General features: G+C 38.9%; 1 protein-coding gene and 1 long non-coding RNA gene across 2 annotated transcripts in view; both read right to left on the bottom strand.

Moving 5' to 3' along the window:
- Positions 1–826: 826 nt before the first annotated feature.
- The window catches only part of NSF (N-ethylmaleimide sensitive factor, vesicle fusing ATPase), a 127,488-nt gene continuing 110,266 nt past the window's right edge, over positions 827–18,048 (bottom strand). The window contains exons 18-21 of the mRNA XM_011377095.1: positions 7,088–7,222; positions 5,917–6,030; positions 2,919–2,974; positions 827–2,466 (exon numbers count right to left, since the gene is read on the bottom strand). Coding sequence (XP_011375397.1) covers positions 2,421–2,466; positions 2,919–2,974; positions 5,917–6,030; positions 7,088–7,222 — 351 coding nt within the window. The 3' untranslated portion in view covers positions 827–2,420. The remainder of the gene's footprint in view (positions 2,467–2,918; positions 2,975–5,916; positions 6,031–7,087; positions 7,223–18,048) is intronic.
- LOC111730299 lies at positions 11,808–17,963 on the bottom strand. The gene is made up of 2 exons (XR_002776628.1): positions 15,684–17,963; positions 11,808–14,167 (listed from the first exon to the last, which is right to left on the bottom strand). It is a non-coding gene; the product is annotated as an uncharacterized LOC111730299 (long non-coding RNA).

Below are 18,048 nucleotides of genomic sequence, written 5' to 3'. Positions count from 1 at the left end.
TTTCAGTGAAGATGTGCAAATTTAGAAAGGATAAAATAACCTCATTTTTTTTGAGGTTTTAATTATATCTTCTGACAAAAAAAAAAAAAAAAAAGGCTGTTAACAGTTCATCCACAGATGAAGAAATGTAAGGCCGCAGCTAGCTGGTGTCTCTTTTGTGTTATCAGCAGGCCAGGCTGTCATCTCGTACGCACTCTGCCCAGCATCAGCTTTGGAGAGTACTCGGATGGCTTGGAGACTCCACCTTTTCGAGGCTACGCAGGGACCAGGATGGCCTCAGAGTCTTCCTCGCAGGAGGATGTGGGCAGCTCCTGGGGGCCCCTGCTATCAAAGAAGCTTTGAAGTTGGCCTCTTCCCACAGAGCCTTGCTGACTTCTTGGGCCACCTTTAGGCCTAACCTGAACCAACACTAAGGATCAGGGTTTAGGCTAAGAGATCTGATAGCTCAGAAATGTACAAAAAGGATGAGGGATGCAAACCATGCGAAGCAATTTCACTGAATGTTTGAGTGCCTTGGTTTGTACATTTCACAGGAAGGAGTAATTCTACTTGAGAAACAATTTTCCTTTCTGTTTTAGCTCATGTATGGCTCTAGTACTCTTCAGTTTTTAAAGTTAACTTTAAAACACATGCTATTGATCTGCTTTATCTTTTAAATAACTATACTTTCAAAATAATTAAAATCAGAGATTTTTAAATAAAAATCATACACCTCATGTTAGTTATAACAAAACATCCAGGAGGGGCTTTCCTGAGTCCTCTCTTCTTCATCCATTCATATCAGTTATATATGTTGTTTTTGTATAAAATATTGGTCCACAGAATGTTTTCAAGTATATATACTCTTTATTGCATTCCTTCATTTGCATTAAACAATATAATTATATTTTTCAATATAGTTTTGAACAAAACATAAAGACATTAAGTTCATTTAATAAGAGACATAAGTTAATACAATGTATGCTGCTTTCATAGGAAAAGAGGCAAGATCTAAAACAGATAGGGGAATCCAGGATACTGGCCACCAGGAATCAGAGAATTTCACGATACGATCTACTTTTTGAAAAGCCACAAAATAAGCTACGGATTAAAATCTGAAACAAAGTAGATATGACATACAAGTCTACCAAAAATATACAGATCACAAGATCTGGAGATAATTTGCCTTCTCCAAAGGGGACAGATGACAAAGCTACACCCAGGTGCCACTGTGGCAACAAGCCTCATGGGCAGTGTGAAGCGCATTCGGATGGCTTCCGATTGCTTGTCCTCACATTTTAAGTAGCAACGAAGAGAGAGTGGCATGCTCCATAACTCTCTCTCATCACCAACCCTGATGACCTATTTAAGTTCCTTCTAACTCAGTTATTATAAGACAAACCACCCATTCTCTCCCTTTGGAAGAAGTGGGTGGAAGGTAAAGGAAATGCATTAAATGTGTTGGAATGAATGCTGAAGGACTGAGAGGGGAGGGCTAGAAAGTGGTTTATTCTCTTCTGGAGAACAGTGTTTTATTTAGATGCTAGACTGTACAGAGAATTTAAAACAAAGATCCAATCTAAGTAGGTAAGCTAAGGAAAAGTGGTGATGCTAATAAGCCTTTAATATTATACTAAGGAACTGACCCATTTAGAGTTGGACACTAATTAGTGCTGAGAGGTTTGTCAATTACTTTATTTTAATGACTCCTTTCTTTTTAGGGGTGTACGCTTTCTCCATGCATATTTTCCACAAGTTTTTAACAACATCTACCAAGTGGTAATGATTAGCATATCTCTTACCACAGAGCAAATTAGTTAATTGAGGGGATTTCACAGCCAACACACTAATAATTTGACTTTCTAGTAAGAAAGATCTCCTGATTGCAACTTGGAAATATCTGAGAATGGTTGAGAATAGCATGTTAGAAATCCAAAGCCCTGTTTCTTCAGGCAAAGGTAACCAGCAGCTTTCTGAGAGAGCCTTTAACCAAATGCTCGGTTACCTTTAGTGTTAGCACAGGGAAGGTGTAAGATCATCCCTCGGAGCCCACATCTCTATCCACTGGTCCTGGTTGACCTGTAGAAAGTCTGCCTTCTAATAGGCCAAGTTTTGCAACATCATTACATTTCTTGAGAGTTTCTGGGTGGTGGTGCTACTAAGAGAGCTTAAAATGTGTAGTGTTCACAAGTACAGTATATCTCCCACACCTACAGACTGAGGAAGAAGGAATCATCTTAGCTTGCATGGAAGGGTGAGCACGGCACTCTAAAGCAAATGTGTACCTTCCACAAGACAGTAGAATATCTCAGTAAGCACAAGGAAGGGAGTTTTATTGCACTAATCATGCAGCGTGAGCACGTGGTGAAGGCAGGGAACATTTCGCTTCGTCCAGCATCTTGAGTAAATCTACGGAACATCCCAGGCCATCTTTACTTTGGTCACTGTGTATTTGCAAATAGTCCACTTTCAAAGTCAAGAGGGCTACTGAAAAAGAAATACCCAAAATACACAAAAATAGATGAGGGTCTGCAAAAAGCTGTGCATCAACAAAATCACTAAAAGCTTCTTAAAGGTTTTTCTAAAAATGTCACTATGCATTTGCTATTAGATGAGCATGTCACAAAAGAAAATGGTCACAGCTCCATGCATTTAAAAGTAGGTTCCAACAAATATGTACCATTGAGTTTTTTCTTGCACTGTGACAAGGAAGTTTTGCGAAACAGGACAGGGAGAGCAAACCAACAGTACAACCAGTTTCCTTGCTTGGTCTCTCAGACCTACAACACAGTGAAGAATTCTAATAAATGGAAACAAAGTTGTCCAAGAAAGGTTGAGAATTTAAACTTTTATGCACTGTAGAGCAACTCTTAGAATAGGCCCTTAGGTCTAAGAGTGGTTAAGTCTGCCTGACAGTCTTAAGTGTTACATGTACTTACGCTCCTTCTTCTCTTAAGAGAGCCAAGAATTTTCTCACACGGTATTCAGGATCCATCTAAATACATCGGAAGAAATAAAGACAAGTTAATGGTGCCGTCTAATAACTATGCACTTAAACTTCATGCCAAGGAAATGCTCGGTTTTAGACTTTCGTCAGTGCTCTGCTGAGTCACAGAAATGTGTTACCTGTTTCTTGACCAGCATTCTGATACACAGTGAAGCAGATTATATCACTCAAGAGAAGTGAATGAGATTTCCTAGCATAGAAAACTGCTATATCTGAGGTTCTAAATGACCCAGCTGGTTTTTCTACCAAGGCCCCTCAGCCACGTGCTCCCTTAGCTAGTGCTGTGCGAGGAGGCAGCCCTCCTGCGAGGACCAGTGTGAGACCAGATGGTGGCCATTCACGGGGGTTCAAACGGCTTCCAATTCATAGGACTCATGTAAACTTGAAGGAACCAACTGATATTGCTTAAATCTAAAAACAGCTTATTAATTCTTCATGAGCGACAATTTAGCTTTTCTTAGCTTTGGTCTTCCTTGCATAGTTTCTTCTTTGCAATTAATGAAAAAAATTGTGCTGAAACTGAAAAAATGAGTGAGTCTGACCCATCTGACATGATCTCTGCATAATACGGGTGTCCTGTGACTGAGAACCGTGTCACGAGGCTAAAAAAAGATGGAGGAGCTTCGGTTCAGGTTCTAATCATTATTATTAATTATTCATTTTCATTTTATATTCATATTTATACTAATTTGTTTAACTATATATCTTCTTCTTATTGGTCCACCAGAGATGTGAAGTTATCCAAAAAATGATCATTAAAAACATCTTTAATTCCTTAAGATGAATTTTTATTGTAAGAAACACACCTAACTTTTAAAAAATGTTCCAGGGCAGGAGTCTGTTTCCCAAGAGGGAACTCCCTGCCCTCCAGGAATAGCTTTCAAATGCTCAGTGCAGCTGTGGGTAAATGTACAACTGGATTCCCCCTCGAACCATTTTTTTTTAAAAAGATCTCTTCTACCCCAGAAAAACATTGAACAGAAGTTTCAAATGTATCAAAGTTAAGAGGTCAGACTACAAAGGACTAAGAAAAAGTGTGAATAGCTAACAAAAGAAACAGTTTTCCTCTTTGGGAATAGAATTACATATGAATCAATTGTCAAGTTCTTAAAAAAAAAATAGAACTGGCTTGAATGCAGTTGTAGTCAGTACTTGCAGGTCTCTGCCCATTAAATATATTTAATATGTGTGAGCAACGACTTACTGACTTGCCTGTAGCTATGGAATTAAAAGTCAAGAGAAAGGGAGGAAAAAAGTAATCTAGATAAATGACTTTATTCCCTCAGGTGACATCCAGTCAGAGCAGATCCTCAGCACTGTGCAAGTTTTAACAGAATTGTGTATAGTGAACAGAGAGGTAACATGACTTATATTCTGCTAAACTACATGCCTCTTCACTTAGGCTCCGTCTCTCTAAGGCAGATCTAAAGAGAATTCACTCAGCTGCACGAAATCCATTTGACATGAAGAGGTTCAAACTCAGAGGCCTATGAAGTGTCAGTCGCTGAAGATTAGGCCTGAGTGCCCCACTCTCACTTTCTACCCCACATGCATAAGAGGCATTAACTTGATCACTGACCTGCAGGCATGAAAGGAAGAGGAAGAGGTAGGGATTGGGGAGAAAACCTCACATAGTTTCTTCTATGCAATTATAGAAAAAAAATTGTGCTGAAACTAAAAGAAATGAAGAGTGGAGCTGACTATCTGACAGGTTTATCTTCTTCCAAAGAAAGAGCCAATACATCTGTATCTGCACCTTTACCCAGAAAAACTCGAAGCAAAGTGATTAGTCTGTAACTTTAATTTACTGCTCAAAATGAAAAATAAGTTGGCTTAACTGTAGTCCAGCTGAAAGTGCAACAGATTAAACTTTAGGTTTCTGAAAAACACAATTTTAAAATAAATTTACTAGCAAAGATTAAAAAGCATTCACTTTGTGTTTCTAATCTGTTATTGGTCCAAGAGCCTATTTCAGGTGTAAATGGAACTGCATCTCTGCCATCGCTGCTCAGTGATCGAATGGCCGGACTGAGCAGTAATACACGATGCTTAGAACGCAGCCTAGGACCCAGGACAGAGTCACTTAATGAAAGTTTACTGAGCACCCTACTATGTGTCTGGCTCTGTTCCAGGGGCTGTGGATTCAATAGTGACAGCCAACGTCCCTGAACTCTCAGAGCTTGGTAAGGATACATTTATTATCTAACTTGTATGGTATCAGATAAGGACAAGATGACACAGGATGGGTATGTGGAGGGGTGGAGTTCCAAAAAGAGGAAAGGTAAGTTGCCAGTAGACACGAGAAAGTCCCAAAGAAGTTTCATCTGTCTTTGCCCAGGCAATGGCCAGGGGCTCAGCTTTCTATGTGAACTTGGAAGCCTCAACCCTACAGTAGTTGGCATGAAATGTCTAGGAGCCCAGTCCGGGTAAAACATACAGTGCCTCAGTCTAATCTGCACAACTCAACTGCCTCGTCCCTTAAAACAGTCTCCCAGGCCCCTTGTGGTGTATGTGCGGTAGCTTCCTGACCTCTGATGGACAGACATCACCCCCCTCCTCCATCAGTTGGTTGTGACCTTGGATAACTCACCAACAACCATGGGACACTCGGGGTTCATTTCTAAAGTGAGGGGCAGCAGAACAACTGCTCTTTGAAGTTCTTTCAAGTTCTAAGATCTAGTGACTCCTGAAATTAAAACTTAAAGTAACTTTATAATCTTTTCTTGTATTTTTGAATTTTAAGAAGCGGGAAAGAACTGTCCCAATGTTATTGTTTGATCTCAGAAGCAGGCTACTTGATATCAACTTGAGTTTGAAAATAACATAAGAGACTTATAACAAATCACAACCTCAGCAAAAGGAAATATACAACCTCTAGATATGTTATGAAGCGTCTCTATCTGGATCGTCTGGAGAAGGAAGCACCTCACCTGCAGGGACATCTCGATCAACATTAGTAGCTTCTTGATTCCTATCCAGACCTTCTTCCCCTTTACTAGCTGTGCAATTGTGGTACGTTCCTTATCCTTGAAGTTGCCCAAAAGCTACAAAAACAATAATGACAGCACGTTTATAGGAAGCGCATTACCATTATTACTTAATTCTCACATTTATCCTTAAAAGAATAGTGATAAGGACTAGCTAGCTAACCGGTTCAAGTTGACAGGATTCTTTCATATTTTAAAATCTGGCCTGAACTTCCTAAACCCATTAGTGTAATTATGAAAGTGAAAACTGGTATCCTAAATCCTGTTTTCCTATAGGTCCCCATTATAATTTAGAGATATATTTGCTGGGGGAAAAAATAGCTCCAATCCATAATAAATATCAGTTAAAATTTTTAACATTCCTTTCTAGGAACAATCTGTATGTGTCAAAGCAGCCTAAATTTAATTCTCTTACCCAACCCCAGCACAAAAGCTGCTCAATCAGGTAACCTGGAGACATTTATCACATAAATAATTTCAATTCTGTTGGGAGTATGTCCCAATTTTAAGAAGACTTCACCACTGTTGAACCAGTCACTAGATAATATTTTCTAACATATCATCAAGTCATTTGTGCACACTGATATCAATCAAAAGTTTAATGAAGGATTTTTAAAGACTTCGTCATCCTCAAAAATATTGAAGAAAACATTTCTATATTATGAACTATTGATAGAGCAGTTCCTTTTACTTCTGTAGCTCTTTTTGATGTTTCTAAGGTTTTAATCATTGTTCCAATTTATTAAATAAATACAAATAAAAAGGCTGAAAGCTACTAAAAATGACTGCTTTTTTTTATATACTGATTACTCTATCTCCCTCACCCCATCCCAAAATCTGGCCCATGTAATCTCCATGTATTACTCATGCTGGGCACAGAGCAATTCACTCCTGGCAGTGTGTATGCTGCTGACACTGAGAAATGGGAAATTCACTCTTACAGTCACCTCTTCTTCCTTTAATGACTGAAAACAACTGCAGGTATAGCCCAGGTCCCATATTCCAGGTTAATATAGAACTAAACACCAGGTGTGATGCCTGGCACCCCTTAGCATTATTTCCAGCCTCAACTCCTTTCTTAGAAACAGTGAGCAATCCACTGGCTCATTTGTACCTCCAAAGCTTCCAACAGCTGCTCTCCTGTGGCAATGTTGGGCACGTGGATGGTGGTGCTGAAAGCGTTGAGCATTTCCATCTCCTGAAGGACATCTTTGCGGCTAGTGGTCCCAATGATAAGAAGCTTGCGGCCCTGATCATGGGAGAAAATATGTTAAAATACACAGGATAAAACTAATTAGGAAACTAGGGCAAGGCTGAACAATATCCATTTATTTAATTGCAGAAATGCAAATGATTAGGCAATAGAGAAAAAAAATTCAGAACTTTCCTTTTGAAATTCCTCCAAAAAGTATCGACAACACGATTCAGAAAAAGGCAACAGCTCTTTCTTAGTAAAGCAGGGAGGTACATAGACCAAATAGAAAGACACTTTGGTATATGCTTGTTATTCATTTTTCACAGCCAACATGGTAGGTGTATAGTGGGACTTGAAAAAAAATGAAATGAGTGAAAACTCTGTGTCGCCTACTTAGCAAGACTCTATTACACTTTTTAGAAAGAGTAGGGTAATAATAATAGTTTATATTTTATGTAACACTTAACTGTAAAAGGCATAGTGCTACGTGCTTTACATAATTGTCTCATTTAATATTTTTAAATTTCATTTTTATTTTTAATCCCCAAATATACAAAAAATGTTAAAAACTATACCAGGCTTATGCCACCCACCATTCCTGAGTCCCTCTCTCCAGGGGGAACCATTTTCGATCTTAGTTTTTCTTCTGGTACTTACTTCCTTATCTTTAAACAAGGTTACACTATCATTTTAAGATTTTTTTTAGCTTTAAATATTACTTACTGACTTCCTATTATGGAAGATGGTTATTTAATATTAATTTTGCACTCTCCCCATGAGAAAAGGGATAAACCTTTTCTCATCCTTCCAATATAATCATTTTACAATCTTTCGTTAAATCTATATTGTGTTTATTATGATTATACACATGTGATTTATGGCTAAGCCAGGTACTATACTACTAATTTCCTTTCTTGGGCCACATTTTGTTTTTATTAGAGTAATTGCCATTTTCTCCCTTTATTGTTTACCAGGCACCTATCACAAGTTCATCCCCAAACAAATACAACTATGAATATCCTTTCAATACGTTCAAATATGTTAGGGAATTTCAAAGTTGTTTGTTTTTGTTTTTGTTTCCTCCTTGAACACATTCCCCTCCTGAGGTCCTCGGTTCTCAGAGCTCAGTCTCAGTGACTGCTCTCCAGGCCTGATGCACAGCTGCAGTTCTAAAACTGCCCTCTCTCCTCTGTTAGAACCCCTGTTCCTAGCCTTCTTTCTTCTTCATCTATTCTCTTTTCCATGGTGAATATACTTCAAAAGCTTCCTGAGAAGTTGGTATATAGGATGCAAAAATTAAACATTTCCTTGAATGTCTGGAAATGCCTTTATCTACCCTTAATACTGTATACTCTATTTATACTTGATTATTTGGCTAGGTATAGAAAACAAGGCTAGAAATAATTTTCCTCTCAGAATTTTGAAGGTATTGCTCCATTGTCATTAAGTTTTCAGTGTTCCTGGCTAGCAGACTGATGTCATTTCGATTTTGATTAACTTTTTTAAAAAATATAATTTTAAAGGAATCTTTTATCTCTATGTTCTGTAATTCCAAAAGTATGTACCTTGAGATAAGTCTTTCTTTACTCATTTTTCTGACACTAAATGCGTCCTTTCTAAACTGGAAACTCCAATCATTAGGTTCTAGAAAATGTTTTGGGGATTTCCTTCTACATATTTTCTGTTCCCTGCAGTCCTCCCCCCCACCCCCAACACTCCAGAATCCCCATTAGTTGGATCCTGGTCTACTATTTTTTTGCTCTTGGTTTTTATTTCTTTTTCTAGTACTTTTTCGGTTAGTATCAACTTTATCTTCCAACTTTTATATTAAGCTCCTTCTATTATACACACACACCCACACACACACACACACACACACACACACACACACACACACACAGTATTTCTTCTATAATATATATATTATTTCCAAGAGCTCCTTCTTGTTTCTTGAATCCTTTTTTTTTTTAGTTACATCCTATTCTATTTCATGGATACAGTACCTAATTTTAGGTCTCTGTGAATACTACAGATTTTAAAACTATTTTCTTCTGTTCTCTGCTTTGTCTCTGTTTCTTCTAAGTTCCTTTTTTCCTATTTGTTTGTTGGAAGCTTTCCTCGAGAGTCTGGTGATTGTTGGATGACTATATTCAAGAGTTAAACTAATGACTGGAAGAAGTTCCAAGACTGAGAGCTTCACAACTGGATGACTGGATAAGACTTGTCCGATTAAGGGAGTGGGTGGGGTGGGGGGGTGGGGGGGTCCCTTAAAGGTCTGGATGTGTACATTTTTTTCCCCAGAGAAGAATCTTCCAATCTCCTTCCCAAGGGCTACGAAGCCTAATTTCTAGCACACTGGAAGTCGATAGGGGAAGAGTGTGAGTATCTCACCATTCGACATGGAGACTTTCATTTCCTCCTACTTGCAGTATGGCACTTTTTTAGAGCAATCTCTCATTTAATGTTCATTATAACACTGAGAACCAAGTACTTGTATTAGCTTTATTTTACTGATGAAGCTATTGAGTCTCACAGATATAAGGTAATTTGGTTCAAGGTCAAATAATTAATGAACGATGGAGCTAGGAATGGACACCGAATTCAGAATCCAAAATTGTATATTGCTTTTCTTCATGAAGGAAAACACATTTAATAAAATATTTCCTCGGAAAATGGAAGAGGAATAAATTTTAAACTTATGTCATCAGATTTATATATACTCATTCCACAGATAAGACTTTATTTCAATATAATCATTAAAGCTATTCACAGATCTTAGAAGCTCAGGACATTAAAATAAATGTGGAAATAAGTTCTGTGGAAATTAAAATGACTGTAGAAAAAGATTTTAAGAAATTGAAGAACAGATGCTAAAACAATTTCAACGGGGTTTTGTAAACATTACGCTACTCCTGTCAATAAGGCATGTTAGCCTGTCTCACTCTTACTCGCTGTTTCTGTCCATCTACTGTACCAAGAATGGATAACGCAACAACATAAACAAAGGCACGTCAAAAAAAAAGTTGAGATCTTCTGATATTACTGGTGATTGGCAGATCAGATGACTGTGCAAAGACTACGGAATAGAAGTATACCTGTGAAATATACAGATGAAAGGGTAATCATTATTCTTCGTCGAGAAATCAACTAGCTACAAATCAAACACATTATCATCAGACCTTTGCAAAGCTCCTAGGTGAATAGGAAATAAGACCTTGTATACATGAACGGATACGAAAGAGAGCATTACAACACAACATGGAAGGTGGAGGTGTTATCACAGGACGTCGTCTTGGGGTAGAGGGAAGAAACAGGAAGCAGAGGAACGTCTCCTTCTCTGGAAGAGATAATAACTAAGCTGAGTCTTAAGAATGAGCAGGTCGATTAGGAAGATGAAGGGGAAGGACATTCCAAGCCAGAAGGAACAGAAATATGTAAGTTCAAAGGTAAAATAACAAAAACAAAAACTGGGGTAATTACGAACACGTAAAGACTTATAAAATGTCTACCATAACGGAAAAGTGGTGCTTTTATACTCTTAAGTATTTTTCAACACTAAATTCTAATGGTAAACTTAGGAACACATTCTGGAAGCCTAACAGATGCCAAAAGCTGGAACATCCTCACTACATTTAAAGGTAACTGTTACTTCTCTTTTCTTCCTTAGGTGTCTAACGTTCCATAGCCATAATTCGAACTCCCTCATCTTGTCCCTCTCTCACGGAGAACAATGTTGGCCCTAGTAGAACAGCCTTAAAGAAGTTCCTTGCTCATTCCAGAAAGCTGGAATTGCCATTTTCCTAGTGAACCTTTCACTAGGGTTAACATGACTGTGCTCTTCAGAGTGTTGAAAGACTGGGAAACGTAGAGCAACTTATAATGGAGACGCTAATTTATGTTTTGCTTTTCTTCTTGTTTAACAAGACTGCAAACATTGCAGAGAGGTCACGACCCAGGCAAGTTCAGGCCTTGACTTGTAAAGTATCATCTTTAAGAAAACACCGAAAAACATTACCAAATAATTAAATTGTGCTGGGTCATTTTGTATATTAATTAGTGGAAATGCTCATGAGGAAGATTTATCATGAAAAAGCAGCTCTGAATGTATTAATATAATAAATCGCATTGGAGAACGTTTCCTTTTTGGAGGAAAAGCTGCCAGCAGCATGACACGGGAAGGCCAGCTTTAAAAATAAAAGTAGGGCTTGACTCAAGAGAGTAAGTCCAACTTGTTAATGTGTGGCTACTAATCTTATGCTTACAGAGAAAGAAACTTATAGAAAGAAAAAAAGTAGGGAGATAACTTATTTGGGGGAAAAAAAGTTGTTCCCAGCATACTCTTTAGTGAGATTTGTTAGTCCTGCTACAATAAAAAAAAGGCCTAAATAAAATGACTATCTGCCAATCGGATTATGATATACATTGTTCCAAGGTTAAATAAGTATTAGTTAACTAATTCTTAGCACCATAAGAAGCAACTCAGGTGAAAACATTACCATGAAAAAGGCAGGGCTCAGTCAGGTGTTGATCCTTCAAAAAAACACTTCTTTACACGATGAAGAATGAGCAAAGTACTAAGCAGTATCTAAGCCTTTTGCCACACAAAGGACTAACCAGATAATCCACACCCTTTCATAGGTCCTGCCCACTGATTGGCCCCAATAAACTGATTTGTAACAAAAGTTCATGTGGAAGAAAGCTTTTTTTTTTTCCCCCCTTAAATAAAAATGCCACTAATATAATACTGCAGTGAAATGGAAGGGCTGATTTTAACCTGTGAACAAAAGTAAAGTCAGTTATGCAGTAAAGAAAGGCCATTCTTTCCATATCATTCAGGGCCGAGCAAGTGTGATACACCCTTGGTAAGAGGAATTAACGTGAACAATTGGAAACCCTGAAATGGATTAAGAAGTGAGTATAAAAGTGCAACTCCAAACTGCTGTGTGCTGGGGCCTTAAACTTTATTTTCTGATTATTAGGATTTGAGGGTTTTGTAAACAAAAGTAAAAATTTTCAGAATATTAGGAATTTATAATCCCTATAAAATACAACAGATTAGCTGATCAGACCATTAACAAGAATTTTTTCTGTTCAGGTGCTTATGGAGTTATGAGATTTGGTTTGTGCCTTCAAAGAGATGACGATTTAGCTGGGAAGAACAAATAATAGTCAGGGATAGCTACCAAGTAACACATCAGTAAAGATAAACTCATAATGGCAGAGGGGACGCAGCACATGGGGCAGTTTCATCGGAGTAGGGTCACCTAGGAAGATTCCTGTAGTATTGTTGACTGTGACCAAGAGGAGGCCCTGGAGAAGGGATGGGTCTACGTGCTACTAGGTCCTATGAGGGCGGTGGAGGCCACTAAGCCAGAGCAGGAAGGGCTGCAAACGAAGTCTTTCTAGAGAGATGAGGAGTGGGCACTCAGTAAAGGGAGGACTCAGAGTGCTTAAACTAAGGAAGAAGATTTAATATAAAAAGCAACAGGAAACTAAAGAAGGTTCCCGAGGAGAAAGAACTGTGATGAAGAGCAAGATGGTCCTAGCAGCTACATACAGGACGGTCTAGTGGCCGGTGAGAAAGATGCTGCACTTGTGACACGAAGAATGAGCGTGCCGGGAAGGGTCTGCACCTTCCGCCGATACCTCACATGTGTGACATCTTTTTTAATGGAAGCCCAAGGCTGGCAGTAGGAAAAGTACAGGCTCCATCATTCATAGCTGTGTGATTCTGGCTAGATTATTTAACTTCTTAGGACTTGTCTCCACCTCAACCATAAAAACGGGATTAAAAATCCTACCTACCTGTCAGAGTAAGGCATGAGGTGAAAATGCTTGGGGGCAGGCGGGGGGTATTTGCCATTATTGTCAGAGAGGGTAAGAATGAAAAGAAATGAGAGCTTGAACGAATGGTCTTGAGAGGAACGTGGAAAATCATGCTCAGCCTAGGAGGTTAGGAATCCATAACGTTAGGTCAGGTGAGTGAGCAGTGAAGTGCCTGAGAATCCCTCTTCCCAACAACACAGGCACCAGCAGCAAACCATACAGAGAGAACACATTCTCCCAGAGGGCCAAGATTCATTCTGTTCAGGGAAGAAGAGAGTGCCAATCTTCAGCTTAACTAGGGTTACTGTGAGGCTCAGACAAGGCCTGAAGCTAAAGATCAAACACTCCCTCAGGAGTCGTGGCAGCGGGTGACACTGAGAGGCTTCAGTGAGGGGCCTCGGTACGGGGCAGTGACTTCTGAGGACACAGTCAGTTCAGAGCAGAGGGTGAGAAAAGGCTTTTTTGTGGTAAGAGGTGCTTCAGTCTACCACTTATCCTGGCTTCATTGTTGAAATGGGAATAATTTCACATATTTTTACTTAGTTTGTATTATTCAATCCAGGGACCTTAAAAAAAAAAAAAATCTACCTACCATAGTGCTTTACAACTTTATTGCTGCATTTATTTGCAAGTCTGAATCTTGTTTCTAACCTGTCAACTCCCTGGAGATAGGAGCCATGTTTTATTCATCTAAGTCCTGGCAGTTCTTAGCACGGCACGCCCGGCACACAAGATACTCATGTGTTCCCTCTGCCTAGAATGCTCTTCCCTTATATAGCCACATGGTTCTTTCCCTCAGAGTCGAGGTGTTGCATGAATGTCACCTTTTCCACCAGGCCGACCCCCCCACCCCAAACCCCACTGAAAACCGCAATGCCCTCTTCCTCACCTCCCTTTATCTTGATGTTTCCCCCAAAGTACGAATTACCTTTCAGCATATGAAATACTTTGCTCATTTAATGTCTTTACTTATTTACTGTATTTATTGCTGGTCTTCCTTCATGAGGACAGGACTTCTGTCTGTTTGGTTTTACTGATGCATCCAAGGCTAGCACAGCACCTTGTACAGAGTGAGAAGTTAATAAATTTGTGTTGAATGAATGAATGGTGACCTTGGTGTAGGTTTTAAGGGTAGCAAATCACTCCTTCCTTGTTACAGTCTCTCTTCTGGCCCTGAAAATATGCACATTATACTAAGTGTTTGACAGGAAAATAGACCTTTGAGCCCCAAGTATTGAATGTTATGATAACAACAAGTTTTAAAGAAAATGATCTAAATCATAAATGGTATATATGCTTCATCTACAATAAAGTAGATGCAAAGGCTGTCATAGCTCTTTCTTTTAGTCAATTAATGGATCAATCAATACTTAAGCTATCGATTAGGTAAGACAGACTTCTCTAACAGAAAAGAGAAGATTCATTAGAAGCCATTAATTTAAACTATGAGATAACAAGTATTATCAAGCATCTTCTACAACTCTTGGTTTCCACAAACCAAGAGGAAAAACTACCTTTAAAAACAACCAGGAGTCTGGACAGTGAAAGCAGAGGAACAGGGCCTCTTCGCACATCCTGCATGCATTTCTGATTTCTCATGCTCAAATGTCTGCAACCTCTTTTCCTTTTTTTTTGGTAGTTAAATGTTTAAGTTGAATACCAAAGGAAGGATGTTTCAAATAAATCATGCTACAACTAGGCAGACAACGACATTTAAACTCTCCATTAGACTTTACCCTGAAGCAAATTCTTCGTCTACTGTCTTTGTAACCATCCTCACAGTGCCTCAAGAAGGGCAGAGGACAATAAGGAGGGGAATTCATGATGCAGGATGGATATGAAACAAGAAAATTCACCTCAAATAATTGTAAATAATTACTATAGGCAAGCAGCCCACTCTGTGATATTAAAGAGTATTTTAGTACCAATTTGTGAAAAGAACACTGAATCATCAGATTTTACACTGAGAATAACTATCAAAGATTACCTAGTTCTCTCTCCCTCTCCCAGTTATTCTGCAGATGAGAAACCTGGGGGGAGAGGTGAAGTGACCTGTCTCAAGCTTCCATACCCAGGAGAGAGAGAAACTGAGTCCAGGCCTCGCTATTATTTCCACTACACTTTGCTGTCCACTGTTCTCACTTCTGTAATTTTTAACTCATACAATGGCTGATCCTTAATTATGAGTAAGGTAGATATATCACCTAGAAATTATGACCTCTGAGCTCTCAGGAGAAAAGGTTAAAAAAATTAAGAAAATAAAGTTGTACTGATCATGCCACAGTACTCCCAGTGCCACAGGAAGTTGTGTAGTGTGTTCTCTCATTAGAAACGTAGCTAGGATAACAACCACTGATTAATCCAAACTCCTCGGCCTTGTACCCACAGATTTTCCTTACTTCTCTCAGTTTTTAGCTTGATATGCCCTAAAATGACCCCTGTGCTCCATCAGGTCAATATTCTTCTTTCTCATTTAATTTCTAACTCTGTGGTTTTTATCCGTAGTATTCCTCTTCATTAAAATGCTTTCCAGAGTTTTCTAGCAGGACGCAATTATCTCTTCTATTCAAGACATTTCAAAATTTGACTTGTTTCCACGTTCTGCCCTCATTTGACCCTATACCACCCGGATTGCCCCTGCAGACCCTGACCCTTCAGAACATGGAGTTGATGTGCCCAGTAACAATACCTTACTTAGCTGGAGGCCAATCTGCTCAACAATTTCAACTGTCCAGAACACAGCCAAGAACCATGAAATAAGCAAAAATCCTCTAATTTCTAGGACTGAAAAAAAAATAAATAAATAAAGTAAGGTTCCAGCGACTTTATTGACAGGTAGTGCTGACTCCTGGTTGTTTTTAGGCACAGTGGCAAGGGCCCACAAAACTTTGAAGAGCTAACAAAGCTAGTCTTTCTTTTAAAATCAGGAAGGAAAAAACAGACCTTTTAGGTCAGAGAAAATGTTCTAAATACCAACAGTTGGAAAATAAAGCTATTTTTTTTCCCGTGGAGGAAGGGGCCCCGAGGATGTCAGAACATGGCTCTGCCCCAGCTCTCGTCATAACCCACTTACTCTTACTTTACAAACGACCCATGAGACCCATGAGTCCTGATGGCTGGTTGCCTTTCTGGTTCACAACTGACCAGAAGCCATAAATTAGAAGAGGGGGAACTGTTAGAGGCAGGTGGACTGACACAACTCGCTTGGATTCTGCAAGTAACAGCTGATAACAAAAACCATTAAAAACAAGAAAAGGTACAAAATAGAAAAACTCAAAACAAAACAAAAACGGGGCACGCTGGGCCTCCTTAACGACTACCATGGCAGTCTTATACACTCCAATAGTTCTTGCTGTTGCTTGTGATGTTACCGACCCACGTGATTACAGTTTGTAATGATGATCCTTATTCATTAACATAGTGTTTATTATACTTTGCTTCAGATGCCAAAGATAGATGCAGCAATTTTTTCCTCTTAGAAAGGACTAAAGTATAACAACGATTGATATTTAAAGAGCTAATATTAAGCTTCAGTCATTCAGAAAAAATGAAGCTTTTGATTTCTTATGAATTCCCATTTTTCTCTCCAGTGCAATGGAATATGCTACATGAAGGCTAAGATAAGTAACTGTGCATAAAACGTATCCTTAAATTCCCAAGTATCAGTAAGTACGTAAATAATAAATCAGCGAATTTGGCATAGGCATATCCTTCACTCTTTCTCCCCACTGCTGCAGAGCTAGAATTTCTTAGCATGGCACGATGGCCCTCATAAACCTCTCTTTTAATTCATCTCTCAGACCAAGATCAAGAACTACTATTTGTGAATCGTTTGTAGATTTTCTCAGGTAAAATGGACCCGGCTTTCCTTTATTCCACTGGAATCCACATTACTACATCCCTCATGTTTATACATCTCTCTCCCTCACTGGATTGTGATGGGGACACCAGTTAGCTTCTGTATCATTCAGAAAAAAATAACCCTCCTCAGTGAATTAGGAAAAGGCAGCTGTATGGGTGCACACAACCATCTTGGCCCCAGCCCCCAAAGGCCCAGCACCGTCTATGAGTCAAAGGCAGCCCTTTTCCTCTTCCTCAGGGGCAGGGTTGCCAGAAAAAAGCTTGAGTATAAGTATAGCTCAAACACCGCAAGGGCTATGCTTACACTAAAAAATGATTTGATGTCTTTCTGGAATTTTCATTTAGCTGGGTATCCTACATTCTTATAAGTCTGGCAGCCCTGCTCAGGGCAGATTCAACTCCACACACCAGAATGGACAGCTTGGTGAGCAGGGTGTGGGCAAGATGTTAACCCAACCTGTGCACAAACTACACAACTGAACAGGTGGTCTGGGATCAGGAGCTCTTTGAGGGGCAGGTACAATGTCTTATTCATCGTTGTATTTCTATAGTGTGGAATAAATGTTTATTAAATGTGCATCCTAGTGAAAGCATATATTCCTTAAAGTAATATTTCAGTCTTGCTGATCAAAAGAAATATTTTTGGATGAAAAAGAAACTTCCCAACTCCTTTTCATGAAACTTAATACAGCTGTCACCATCTATCTTAGTCGACCTTAGTCACACCTTAGTCACACTGGCATTCAACTGTCATAAGTTCAGACTGGAAGCACGGCATGGAGCTGAATGCCAGGTGGGTGTCCAAGGACAACTGTGAGTCATGAGGCACTTCCACGCTTTCACGCTCAGGTCCACAGGGTGTCTTACAGACCAGACCTTAAATCAAATCAGCCTCAAAGAAAAAATAAGGTTAAAAAGATATACATAGACAAACTTAGACACAAAGGTAGATTCACTTAACTCTTAGTCAAACAGCAAATTGGTTGGAAGGACTGGAATGAATTTTGACAGTTATGCTGCTAAATTACAAATGAAAGTAACAGCATACACACTATATTTCTATTTTTTCCTGATTATAAAGTAATAAATGCTTATTGAAAACAATTTATAAAATACAGGAAACAAAGTTAAAAAAATCACTTATAATCCTACCATCTAAGGCATAGCAGTTGTTTTTAAGATGGAGAAAATAA

This window comes from Pteropus vampyrus, unplaced genomic scaffold (assembly GCF_000151845.1).
Source record: "Pteropus vampyrus isolate Shadow unplaced genomic scaffold, Pvam_2.0 Scaffold306, whole genome shotgun sequence".
Lineage (NCBI taxonomy): Eukaryota > Metazoa > Chordata > Mammalia > Chiroptera > Pteropodidae > Pteropus > Pteropus vampyrus.
This window is presented reverse-complemented; position numbering and strand designations above follow the sequence as displayed.